The sequence below is a fragment of the Sinocyclocheilus anshuiensis genome, unplaced genomic scaffold (genome assembly GCF_001515605.1).
Source record: "Sinocyclocheilus anshuiensis isolate Anshui unplaced genomic scaffold, SAMN03320099.WGS_v1.1 scaffold635, whole genome shotgun sequence".
In the NCBI taxonomy this organism is placed as follows: domain Eukaryota; kingdom Metazoa; phylum Chordata; class Actinopteri; order Cypriniformes; family Cyprinidae; genus Sinocyclocheilus; species Sinocyclocheilus anshuiensis.
Window position 1 is genome coordinate 328,063 of NW_015551039.1, and position 13,235 is coordinate 341,297.

General features: G+C 39.9%; 1 protein-coding gene across 14 annotated transcripts in view; it reads left to right on the forward strand.

Annotated features, from left to right (window-relative positions):
* LOC107661376 (MAP7 domain-containing protein 2-like) overlaps positions 1-13,235 on the forward strand; it is a 38,719-nt gene that overhangs the window by 14,351 nt on the left and 11,133 nt on the right. For 4 of the 14 annotated variants that reach the window (XM_016450903.1, XM_016450905.1, XM_016450904.1 and 1 more), the window contains exons 2-10: positions 2,335-2,430; positions 2,973-3,053; positions 3,467-3,630; positions 4,956-5,064; positions 5,536-5,712; positions 6,946-7,047; positions 7,593-7,688; positions 9,297-9,392; positions 10,941-11,066. In XM_016450903.1, the coding sequence (XP_016306389.1) occupies positions 2,335-2,430; positions 2,973-3,053; positions 3,467-3,630; positions 4,956-5,064; positions 5,536-5,712; positions 6,946-7,047; positions 7,593-7,688; positions 9,297-9,392; positions 10,941-11,066 (1,047 nt within the window). The remainder of the gene's footprint in view (positions 1-2,334; positions 2,431-2,972; positions 3,054-3,466; positions 3,631-4,955; positions 5,065-5,535; positions 5,713-6,945; positions 7,048-7,592; positions 7,689-9,296; positions 9,393-10,940; positions 11,067-13,235) is intronic. The other 10 variants (XM_016450909.1, XM_016450910.1, XM_016450915.1 and 7 more) reach the window with 8 other exon arrangements.

Genomic DNA, 13,235 nt, shown 5'->3' on the forward strand with positions numbered 1-13,235 from the left:
TATATTACATATTGTAAAAAGGGGCATAATATGTCTCCTTTAAGAAAGGATGAAAAGTTTTATTGAAAGTAATATGTGAGACCCCGGAAACAAGAGGATTCGTTTCTAAATTATATGGTTATTTTCTGGAAAAAATGTACCCTCCTTTGATAATAGACTCTGCTTGGCGGGCAGATATTCCGGACCTTTCTCCCAGTTTTGATTGGGACGGAGTCTGGGTTATGGTAATGTATGCTTCGAGGAATCCGGATCATCAACAAATCCATTTAAACTTTATTCATAGGACTTATATGACTCCACGTAAACTCTATAGCATGAAACTTAAACCCGATCCTAATTGCACGCTGTGTCATACAAGGGAAATTGGTACTTTTTTTCACATGATTTGGGATTGCCCTGGGGTTGCCAGTTTTTGGAATATGGTTAAAGAAAATCTGTCCACTATTTCAAATTAAAATATTGAATAATATTCATAACAGAAGAGGTGTTTCACATAGACTTGCACTCTATTTGTGGCGGCATATACTGTACATACACAGTAGAGATGCACCGATTGCAATTTTCTTGGCCGATACCGATTTTTTGTTAGTGTGATCTGCCGATACCGATTTTTGCCGATTCCGATTTTCTTTCTAAGAACTAACTATTTAACGTTCCAAAACTGACTTGTGTTTATCTGGATAGTGAATACTCGCCAAAACGGGCATTTTGACATAATTTGTTTATGTATTTGAACGTTTTAGCGCAGTTAGCCACTCATTTTGGTATTTGTGGCTCACAAGCTGTTTGAGACTGAGCGCGGATTGTGCGCTCTACTAATATAGATCAGTGGTGGTGCGCGTGCGTTTGGTATGAGTGCGAAACCTGCGGGAATGACTAAAATAATGTGCAATACAAGCACTATTTAACCAAAGCGAATGAGACGTGCGTGTGAGAGAGAAGGGGTTGTCGGAGAGAAGAGAGCGAGAATGCGTAGCTGACGTTATTGCCTGTGCCGCTGGTAACAAAACGGATCGGCTCAAAATCGGAAAGAAGTGAGACTGACCGGCCGATCACCGATCCGGGCTGATCATGAGGAAAATCAGCCGATTCCGATCCCTGGCCGATCGATCGGTGCATCTCTAATACACAGTCTCTCTCTCTCTCCCTCTCTCCCTCTCTCTCTCTCTCTCTCTTTTTTTTCAGAAAGTCAGCGCTTTTATCCACAGTGGAGAGAGAGAGAGAGCACATGCACATTGTTACCAGGTTGACAAAAATAAGTAACACACTTAGCAGATATTTCCATATTGCGCAAGTGTGAAGCTCTGTTTTGGGGATTACGTCTCTTTATCATGCATCCCCGGTTGTTTTCCTCTGCGGCCAGATTAAACCATGTTGTAGCCTATATATCATACTCTATTCATTCTTTTTTTGAAACCTTGCACTTATTCCACTCCGCTTTAAATGCTGTGTGTGTATTCAAATTAAGCACGGTCCACTGCTGCACACGTGCTACGATATCGATACAGAAACAGCTGTATCGATACCTGTATCGTCAAGTAGTATGGAATGATATATTGTCGTATGGATGTATCGAACACAGCCCTAGCTCACACTGCAGCACATGCCAGCCTCTGTGCACAAGCATCCCTTCAGAAAGCCTGATGTCTTATTCAAAGTCTCCCAGATTCACAGTGGACCACATGATCACAAACAAATCAAAACACATTCCTAATGAGCATAAACCAGTGGGCTTGAGCAGAAGTTAGAACTAGAGAGATGGCTTTTTCTCAACCAGTAAGATGTGCCAAGTGGTGCCCTCTCTTCAGCTGACAGTCTATCAGCAGCATCTTGATTTTCACCATACAGTCATCACATGCTCCTTTATCGCCAGAATAACAAACACCCTCTCTTTTTCTCTCTCTGACACTCTGTGTTGAGGGAGAGAACTGTTACAAAGGCACACAGACTTGTTGGTGACGCTTTTTTTTTTATATCCTTCCTTCCTTCCTCCTCTCCTGCCTGCCACAAGACTGCCGAAGAGCATTTGAAATGTTTATTGTTTTAAACAGACATGGGAGTAGAACGAGATTGTTATTTTCTGTTATGTTGACTCCAACAATATGTACATTACTCGCAAAGTAACATGTCATCCAGATGAGCGGTCAGAAGCAGAGTAGTTATTTATGCTAGAATTTTAAATCTGTTTCACAGGATCAAACATTCCTATGGCAAGTCTCTTTAAAATGAATTCTTAATGCCCTACATTTCTCTTGTTGCCTCTTTCCTCTTTCCTGTTTAAATAGTAGTAGTGATACCCATTTTTATGTGCATTTTGTCTCATTGCATTTCCAGCTGCAGTTGCACAGGCGCAGGCAGAGGAACGGCGCAACCAGGCAGGGAACAGCCCAACACCAGCAGCCAGCACAATGAAGAGCCAAACCAGGCCAGGTAACAAACGATGATCTCAGATCTCAGTCTGTCAGTCACTGCAGGGATTCACAAGGATCTTTTTTTTCTGAATGCCCAATTGTGCAAGTAGTTCAGATTTTTACACTGAAACAAAAATAATTATTATAAATGAGTGTATTTTCATTTGTTTTAAGGCGTCTCTTTCATAGATTCAAAAGGTAAAAAATTTTCATAAAAAAGGCAGGTTTGCACTAAAACAATCCTTTTTTTCTTTTAGCTTTTTTGTTTTGTTTAGTTTAATTTTTCCTGCAGTCTTGCTTTGGTTAATTGAGTAACATGCTGTCACATGACCATTGCAGCACTTCCTGTAGCATATAGTCACACACGCCCATGACTCAGTGTCAATACTGTATCAGGTGTGGTGAGCTCATAGCTGAATCTGTAACCTGAGCCTCATGTATGTCCATGCGAAAGGATTATCTGCGCAATGGATACTAGTGCAATCTGCCGAGAGCCTTTTCATAGCCCAGGAAGTGTTCAGATTTCAACTGATACACTGACGTTGTGTTCTGTGTTCTCAGTCATTGATGGGGCAGCCTTGAGGATAGACGACAAACTCAGAGTGGCCAAAGAAAGGAGAGAAGAGCAGGAAAAGCAACATGGTGACAAAGCAAAAAATTTCACACAACAGGTGTTGGCAACTTTAGATGTGCATGTGACCATTGTCTTGCAGAAGGATAATAATTGGCACACAGGTGATAAGAGCAAGAGAAATAACACATAAGTCAAAGAGAACAATAACACTGTGTTTACAAAACAGTGAGGCGGTCATTTGCATAATTTATTCACGCTGAGGTGGATGCTGGGAAACAAGAGTTCATTATCCATTGAAAATCATAGTATACACTGCATTAATTTTGTGTGGCGATGTGACGCAAAGTAATAAAAAATGAAAAGGGTCCTTCGTGTCAAAAAGTTTGCCAACCCCTGCACAGAGTTGGACATAATTCATTCTCTTACATTGTAACAAATCGTACAAACACACCTGCTATCACACCCTGTTTGGCCCATTCAGCGGCCCGTGAGACTCAGCTCCTGGAGCGAGAGCGCAAGACCCGGCTGCAGGTGGAGAGACAAATGGAGGAGAGACAGAAGAAGCTGGAAGAGCAGCGCAGGAAGGAGGAACAGAGGAGAGCTGCAGTGGAGGAGAAAAGGAAACAGAAATTAGAGGAAGAAAAGGTAAGCTGTTTTTTCTTAGACCTTACCTTTTGTAAAACAATACACAAACAGAAGCAAACTACCATTCAAAAGGTTAACCTCCTGCTGCAATATTAAATTTCCTTTTTAAATATTAAAATGCCCTTTAGAGACCATTCCTAAAGGCTGTATAATCCTTTACACAGAGTATAATATTTTAAAGCCATGCATAATGTCAAGTCTGAACCTAAACCAGCCTAATTATACTGGACTCCCTTAAGCTTAGCTAGTTGTTTAGACAACCCACCAACCAGTCTATTTTGGGAAATGTGTGTTTTTGCACGTCCCTACAGTCATCCGGCCTCACTGGTCTCTTCACTGACTATTAGAGATAGGCTTAGGTCTGGGCGGTATGACGGTATATATCGTTAACACGAAATAAAGTGTCTATCGTTAAAGATTTTGCTATATGATGTATTCCGCGGTCTGCAAATATATCTGCGTAACACAGTACTGCTTAAACGTTATACACCTTTTGAGTGATAAGGAAACATGCATGAATGAGAAAATAAAGCGAGGGACGCACTTGGTAGAGTTAAGTGCAATAAGTAGTGAAAAAGAACTCAATGTGGTGCTCGTGCTGACTGACGCACAGCCACTGAAAGCCCCTCTCTCGACAGCATGCGATCGCGAAAACATCTCTTTCGTGTTTTATTGTGCTTGAATGGTCAAATACGCACACAGTAACGTCATAATGGCCGTCGTGTGGAGTATTCAAGTAAACAGAGTCGGTTATATGTTAAATAAATGTAAAACAGTTGGATGAAAACTGGATGTTTCATTATATTGATATTCACTGTTTGATTGATACAGTGAAGACTATGCAGTGTTTTATATATACACTTTATTCAATTTCTGTAATATTTTTTCTACATGTTAAATAAACCTAGCCTACTGTAGCTGAATAAATTAAAAGTTTATTTCATATTTTTTTGTTCTGTTGTGCTTGTAATTTGCTTCTTTTTCTTAATTTTAATAACAAAAATAAAATAAAAATAGCAATATCAAGGTACATATCGTTATCGTGAAATAAAATCTCATACCGTGAAATAAGATTTTGGTCATATCGCCCTGCTTCTTATTGGGGTTGTTCATTAACACCCTTTTATCCATAACATAATGAACAGGTGATTTTGTTAGTCTTACAGTCATGCAGCAGGAGTCGTGTGTCAGTACCTGACATGCAAAAGAGCCTAGAATCATGGACTTTGTTTTAGTATTGACACCCACACTTTTTCCACGGTCCACTGCTGCACAGCTCAGAGGTTGTATCATGGCTTTATTTGTCTAACAAAGTGTGTGTGTAGGAGCACTATGAGGCCGTGATGAGACGTACCCTGGAGCGCAGCCAGCGAGTAGAGCAGAGACAGAAGAGATGGTCCTGGGGTGGACTTTCAGACTCTGACAACAAAAATGGTATGAGTGCTTTTCCTAAATGCCAAAACATCAGAAGCACCTGATAATATATTCAACAGCTTTTCCTTATAAAACTTGAACAGCCTTCTTTCACTGATTGTCCCGTAGTCCGCCCAAGTGTGTTATGACTCTATGAATAATCATCTTCTTTTGACAATCCTGATTGCGGTGATTTGTTGTGTCATTTGTGCACCACTATACTATGATGACTCTAGACACCAGATATATGATTATCACACAGTTTCCTGAAACCCACATATGCCATTGGTCAGTCAGCCAAACAGGTAGTCCTTCTCCAGTTAATCCTATGGTTGCTGATTTTTTTTTTATTGAGCCACAGTGTTTTGAACTGGGATAGCAGAAACTATTTCCCAAACATTCCAAAAATGACACTTCACCTTTAACAAGTCATGTTTGTTTGTTGGTGGTTGTATGCAACACCACTTAGGGATGGAAAACTAATGTTGTCAGCTGTGTTTTTCCACCTCTCTCACATTCTCCTTGGGGAGAGAGTTTCCAATAGCGACCTGTCTGTCCCTGCCCCACCCACAGGACAGAGTGACAGTGGCTCCGCCTTCTTCCCGATTGCTATAGTAATCTCCCCTGCTTCTCCAGCCACCAAGCCACCCAGGAATCAGACGCCACAAGGTGGTTTATAGTTTGCCTGCCCATGGCGTGACTTGACACAAACTGCCCACTCCTCCTCTTCGCTCATATGTGCACTAATCTGACTGGGGCTGTACTGGCTGTTTCTTATTCACTCACTAAGTTGTTTATAATAATATATTTTCTTCACTTGCCAGGGATTGTAACAAAGAGCATGTTCTCTGAAGCACTTACTGGGGATGTCACTTTGAGTTTAATCAGATTTTTCCCCCCACTTTTTATTCAGATTTAATGTCCCTTTGAATGTCTTTGAATTAGGGATGTCAATGTTTGATCATTTCCATGATCGATCGTCGTTTAAATTAACGATCAATTAATCGATTAATCGTTAACTTTAATGCAGCAAAATGCATCTATTGCAGCAGCATGCAGTCACCGGCATGACAGGATGTGCAAAAGCCACTAAAAAAAAACCCCGCTTTCTCACCCGAATTAAAGGGGTTTTAGTCTGAATAAAAAGCTAGTAGCAGGATTGTAAATGAATAGATGTGATTATGATCATTTGATAAAATGAAGAGAGCGCGCCGTACGTTTGAGATCATTTTACATTGACTGTTTCCTATCCCGACACGGAGACCGCTGAACGTGCCTCTTTAAATGGTTTCGTGGTGCTTGTTATTGTATTTTAAAACACTATTGCAATGTTTTCAACTGACATTATGGCATTTAAAGTAAAATGATCCCAAACGTAACTGTGGCGCGTGTGGCTGTGCTACGCAGTCAGTTAACCGCTTCCATCGGCGCTGCTGCAGCAAAACACACTGTTGCTAACATGAAACATATTTATGTGAGTATTATGACCAGTACTTAATTTGATCCTGTTCCGGAAAATGTCAGATTTTAAATTTTTGCGTTCCGGTAGGCCTATTTGTTTTTAAAAATCCGGCATTTACAGTGCATTAGATCGATGTATGTATGTATGTATGTATGTATGTATGTATGTATGTATGTGTGTGTTTAGTCTATGTAAAAGTGTATATTTATTTATTTATTCATTCATGTGACTGTAATAGACATATAATGCAGTCACGATTTCAGGTCTAGCTATTGAGTATGTTTTAATTTTTTTTATGTGTAGCTGTTACCTTGTCTTTAAAATGTAGATAAGCCAGCTTGTATTAGTGTAATTAACAATAGCTTAGCACGTGCAAACCCCTGTAACTCTTAATTCCACTCCCTGTCTTTCTCTGTGTGCATATTTACCCTCCCCTGTAGACAAGCGCTCTTCCTCTACTACAAACCTGAAACAGACTGACTTAGTCATCAGCAAGCGTCTCTCCTCATCATCAGCCACCCTCCTTAATTCTCCTGATAAAAGTAAGTGTCCTCCCTGCCCTCTCCTACCCTTTTCTTATCCAGGATGTACGTCATACAGCATGAGTTCTTTTGATACATGAGCATGAGTACATACTTTTTAATGCTGGTCATGTGATCCAAACAGATGTCTGTCACAGGTCATGTCTCACACAGGTGCCTCTCCCTGTGGTTTGCTTGATGAGCTTCGTTTTACAATGTTATTTAAATGCAAATTCAGCATTGTGTTTATTTGAATGGGCCGAAAGTGTTTTTGCCATCTTGGCAGCTTATGATTTTTGCAGACATGCTGTTTCTCTCCACAGTTTCCTCGTCCTCTAACAGGAGCAGCCAGCCATGACTCAGCCAGTTTCACACTAGAGACTGTTTGTGTAGGAGTCTCCTCTTCATTTCCTTCTCTGCAGGCACATTTTAGTGTGGTGCCACAAAAGTTGAAGATTTTAGATCACTTTTGTGTTGATGGTTTTATCTTTGAAGTCTGTCTTCAGTCCCTAATGAGAGAAACCTATGTTTTCGATTCAGGAGTTGAGCTCTCTTTTGTCTCTCAGGTACAAAGAGGAGAAGTTCGTCTTTGAACCGGTTGCCTAGCAATGTTCCTCAGGCCTCTAAAGAAGTGCATAAGCAGCCTCAGGTGGAAAAGACAGGTGCCAAACTGCCAGTACTACCCTTCTTTTGAAGGATTTGTTAAAAATGTTTAATTCTGTCTTCATTTACATACTCTATTGTCGTGTCCAACTTGAATGATTTTCTACTGTGAAACACAAAAGGAGATATTTTGAAGAATGCACTAGCTTTTTTCCCATTCATTTACAATGAATGTCAAGTTTTCAAACAAAAGCTCCATGAAAGTATCAGTAATTTATCTTAATTTCTTCTTTTGTGTTCCAAAGAAGTCATATAGGTTTGGAGCAGTGAGTAAAATGATGACAGATTTTTATTTTTGAATGAACTACCCCTTTAAAATAGTTTCTGCACACTTAAAGGGGTCATGAACTGCCTTTTTTATTATTTTGTACTGTTCTCTGAGGTCCACTTATAATGTTATCAAGATTTTTACATTAAAAAACATCATAATTTAGAAGTAATAGGCTATTTTCTGTCCTGTTTTGACCCCCTTCATCAGAACGCTCTGTTTAAATAGGCGTGATGGACTGTAGACTCGGAGGTAAACACCCATTGCTCTGATTGGCTAACAGTTGTGTATGTTTGACATCCTACACAGATGGACGCTGCTGTGATTTAGGTTAAAAACGCATAAATACTCAGTACATTTCAAACGATCTGTAATAACAGACAAAGCAATAGTGACCACATAATAAAAACAGTTACTCACACTTGTGTGTTGCAACATTACTGTCGGATCCAGTATAGTCGGCACAGCATCATCTTTTAGTTTCAGCCTTTCTGAAAATCCTGCGTCATCTGCGGTATGAAGTGAACATAGGACCAAGTTCCACTCCACTCTTTCCTAATGTTAAGATCAGAAGGAAGGCGATGCAAAGACTGTGTTTTTTCACAACTTGGCTCTGTAAAGTGTCTTGTTGTCTTCGGAGCCATCTTTATCGTTTGGTCTCTACATAGACCTGTCTATCGTTATTTACAATACATGCGGTGGTCGGAGCTAAACAGGCAGTGATGTAGAAGCAGGCGTTGATCACCTTCTGCGGAGGCGGTGTTTAGCCACACTATATAGTCATAAAGTGGCACATTCCACAACCTGTCGTTTTGGCAGACTGGCTTCAATATAAGCTGTTTTTAGACTAATGAGAAAGTTTTGAGTTCTGAAACTTTCAGGATGTTTTTGTAGTACAATAACCTCTTATATGTCAAAAGATCAAGGGAATTTTGATTTCTCAGTTCATGACCCCTTTAACACAGAGATTGAGAACAATGATGAACAATCACAAGGTCTCATAAAATATTTTTATTAAGGGTTTGAGCCTTTATTTGCCTACTTTAGCAGTTTACTCAATGTCATTCTGAAAATCTAGTTTCAGTGTAAATAAGCATTTAAACGTATACAGGGAGCTTACACAGGCATTCGCAAGCATGCAACAAATGCAATTCTCCATATTATAATTAAACTGAAAACTATAAATACAACCACAATTATAAAGCAGAGTCTAGCTGCATTGTTCTCATCAAAATATCCATTTCCTCATTCACTGCAAGTGGCACGCATAAGCTTAAGACACAGAAAAGGCCTTGCTTCCTGAATGATTCTAACACTGCCCTGTCCACTTTGTCTGTAGGCCCAATCCTGAAGAAGCGAAGCTCCTCCCTCTCTCGAGTAGGGGCTAAAACGCAGCCCGTCACCAAACCAGAGAAATCCACAGCAGATGAATCAGGTGCTTAAATCCCAACTGGGACATTTCGCCATGCCTGTTCGCCATTTACTAATAAATAAGCGTAAACTGCGTTCATGTCTATGGTCCGCTCTGCTTTTGTTTAATCCGCAGCCAACAGAACATTACATTGGTGTAATAAGGGATGTTGGGGGGAGCATGGGGTTTACAGTGTTGGTTTGTGGTTATAAACGTGCAGCGTCTTTCTCCCTACGTTCTTTTTTTGCCATGTCTTTCGACTCGTGCATCAGATCATCGTGCATTCAGAAACATAACAATCTGCTAAAATCTATGCTATTTTGTTCACATGTCGGTTGGTGTTTGCTGCTGCCTTGAGCTTCCAATTTATCTTAACCTCTCCTTGTTGCTTCTTCGTTCTCTCAGGGACCTCAACTAACCTACTCACCAGAAATGGACTCTTTGTGTATGCAAATACAATGTATTTTTTGTATGTGTGAACATTGTTGTTTTTCTTCCCAAATGACATGACCATAACCAAGGAGTTTGGCCCTGGTGCCATGGCTGTTTTCAGTGTGCGAGTGTGTCTATTGTCATTCCAGGTTTAAATACGCTGAATGCTGAGTAGATTTACAGGAACGCTGTATTTATTTCTAGAAACTTGTTTGCAGGACATCTTTAGACTCTTGGTTTATATGCTCACTCTTGAAAATTAAATGACCTCCTGAATTGTGTTTTAGAGTTTCCCCATCACAGTACACACTTGTTCAGATTGATACCACCGTTATCTATGCTGAGAGCACTTCCTTATTATTGAACTCCCTTAACCACATCATCAAAAGCTTAACAGCCTCACCCCCTCTTCACAACTTGGACTGTATCAATACAGTGTCAAGGGGGAAAATAAAATAAATGGATCATTCAAGAGACATTAAGTTTTTACTCTTTCATTTTTCAGTTTTTCCCCCACTGGGGGGGGGATTCCCCCACTCTGATTACAAACAGATCTCGTGACTACAAGAGCTTTTTCCCCCTGTTGGCATATCCTGCTACAGATCCGGTTTTCCAGTGTATGATCTGTATCAAATTTATTCAGTTTCAGCAGAATCTTTTTATGTTTTCCCAACTACATTCTGCAAAACTGCAGTATAGACCAGACTGATGTCAAATGCAGACCTGTAATCTGTTTCTTAATTTAATACTAACATAAATTCGATCTATACCTCAAATTAAAAATGCTTGACTCTTGTCTGATGGATCTCAAAAAGCTCTTCCAGTTACTCTTTTAGTCCTGGCTTTATGTGTCCCTTTTGTTTTCACCTCCACTTCCACAGCCCTGGTCCTGCTCCCAATCACCTCCCTCTTATCTCACTAATATTATTTTTGTCTCACCAGCATTGAGAGTCTCAATTGACATCCACTGTTTACATTTAAAGTACTTTTCTCTTTGTTTTTTGTGTTGATTCTTGCATTTTAAATCACATTGGTGTCATTCCCCTCTCCTTCCTCTTGTGTTTATTCCTCAACCTATCTCTTTTCTTTTCCCTTTTGTCTGCTGTTTTTTGTGTCTGTACGGGCACACCGTGTCTATAGCTCGCCGCTTGTTGGCTGCCCCCGTGGATAGCAGTGTCCTCAGTCGGCTGCTCACACCCACCCAGGCCTCGCTAGCTAGAAGCAAGAGTGCCGCGGCCCTGTCCGCCGAAGGAGGCGACGCCCAAGGTAACACTAGTGAGAAAGGGAGGCCCAGCTCGTACCAGAACCTTCCACTTGTGTGTAGATAAAAGGCTCTCTGCAGGGGTGCTTGGTTGGCGTGTTGTATCGGGCATGCTGGAGTCCTTTAATGTGGCTTGAATCACATTTATTGAGTTCTACATGCATTGAAACAAATTTAGCAATGCTTGATTTTCAAGCTTAGCAGTCTTTTCTAGGGATGCACAGAAATTGTTTTGTCTTTGAACTTGTTCACCAGAATGCCATTAATTTTTCATAACTGTTTTTAGCCAAAAGCAAAAATACCCTGGAAATTTGAACAGAAACTGTTACATTAACCAAAGCAGAGTGTGCTTGAATTGTTCCAGGTTTAATTGTATTAAAATGTAGACATCATCTGATGATATTATCAGAAATGAGCTAGCATTTACAGTTCATGAGGCATGTGTACCTTCTCTGTGTGACTCACATGGAGAAATCCTGTGATGGAATGGACAAAGACGTCTGTACATGTGTACATAGATCAGTTTGCCGTATACAGAATCAAACTTTAGCCTACTTTCTCGTTTACCTTTAATGGAAAGCAACAAAAACCTGTGTAAAATGTAATTTGTGTATACATTACAGCATTATGTATATCATCTCAAGCATTTGATGCCTGAAGTCACTTGCAGAAATGTGGCCAAATCATTTTTCACCATCACGCACAGTAATTTTTACATTTTAATTTCAGTGCATCACTAGTCTTTACCCTGCTGTCATTCTCTAAAATACACATGCACACACCAACATTTGCAAGGTGTTCCATGGCTATTGCTAAGGGATCTTTTGTAAGCTGATTAGCCGAGCAGTTCTGTGTCAGAGGGAATGAGTGGAGTGAATCTGCGCCCTGCTGTTGTTACTTCAATCCCCAGCTGATCCACACAGAGCAGCTCACGGCCCTGCAGACCAGCAGCGTCACCCTAAACATATCATCTTCAGTTTCCAAACCTACCAAACTCACTTAGGATTCCCAGCAACCTGTAAAGGCTGAAGTGCATACTGGATATGTAACTTGTTTGACAGGGTTTGATGTTGATGTGATGCTATCAGCATAACTGAGTCTGATAGTATCTGAACTGCCTTATTGGTTTCTTAAAATAGACAGAGAGATGATTATGAATCATCAGCTTATGGATCAATTACATTTATAGGCTTTCCATGATGATAACAGTCATGGTTAATTATAGTGTGCTGAGATTAGCACAGAAATCCCACTGTCATAGCAGACCCAATCCTTAGGTCAACTCTTACTGCTCACCTCACTTCACCTCCACCAACAGATACCGGGCTTCCCCTGATCGGTTACATTTCTATATAGCACAACAGTGGCAACCACATTTTCATTGTCTTTGGTTCTAAAAGTATTTTTCCCATTCATTTTCTTCATAGGGATTTTTTTTTAAGCTCTAAGCTATATTAAAGCTAAACTAAACCAACCAGCCTCAAGATGAAGCACATTACAAACTTTGATTTGAAGCAAAGAAAATATTTGAAAACAAAAAAAACAAAGGTCTGAGAAATCATCTGAAGGAATGCTTCAGCAAATGGTGCTTTTGGTGCAATTTGCATTTCCACGGTAACAGTGGCTTCTCTGGTTGTTTGTTTATGGTTCAAGAGTTGTGTAGTTGTTCATTGCGAATTTAGCAGTCAAATCATTTAAAAAATAAAAAATGAATTCCTGTAATACTCTGCAGAAACCTACTATTGCTAATCCTTAAAGCTTCTTTATGGAGAAATGAATAGGGATTTTACTTTGGGAAGACTGTAGGATGTGATTTTGTTTGTTTGTTTCTAATTTTGTTTATGCTGAAACCAGCCTGTTGTAGGCATTATGCCTACATGGGCAAATCACTAAAACTGCCTTTTGACGATCTTCGACAAATGGCAGACATTCATTTCCAGTGGAAAGTAGTATGGGAGATGCGTGCAGAGTTCCTATTATGCAGAATTTTCTGATCCGGTTTAAGCTTCAGATGCATTGAAATATTTGAACTTTTTGTGGGGGAAAAAAGAATAAAGAACTAAAACATTCTTTAAACACAAATTTCTGTAAAATGGGCGGTTATAAAAAACTATGTTTGAAGTAACTATTTTGTAATTAATCATTTTGATGTTTTTTTGTGTGTGTGTGTGTGT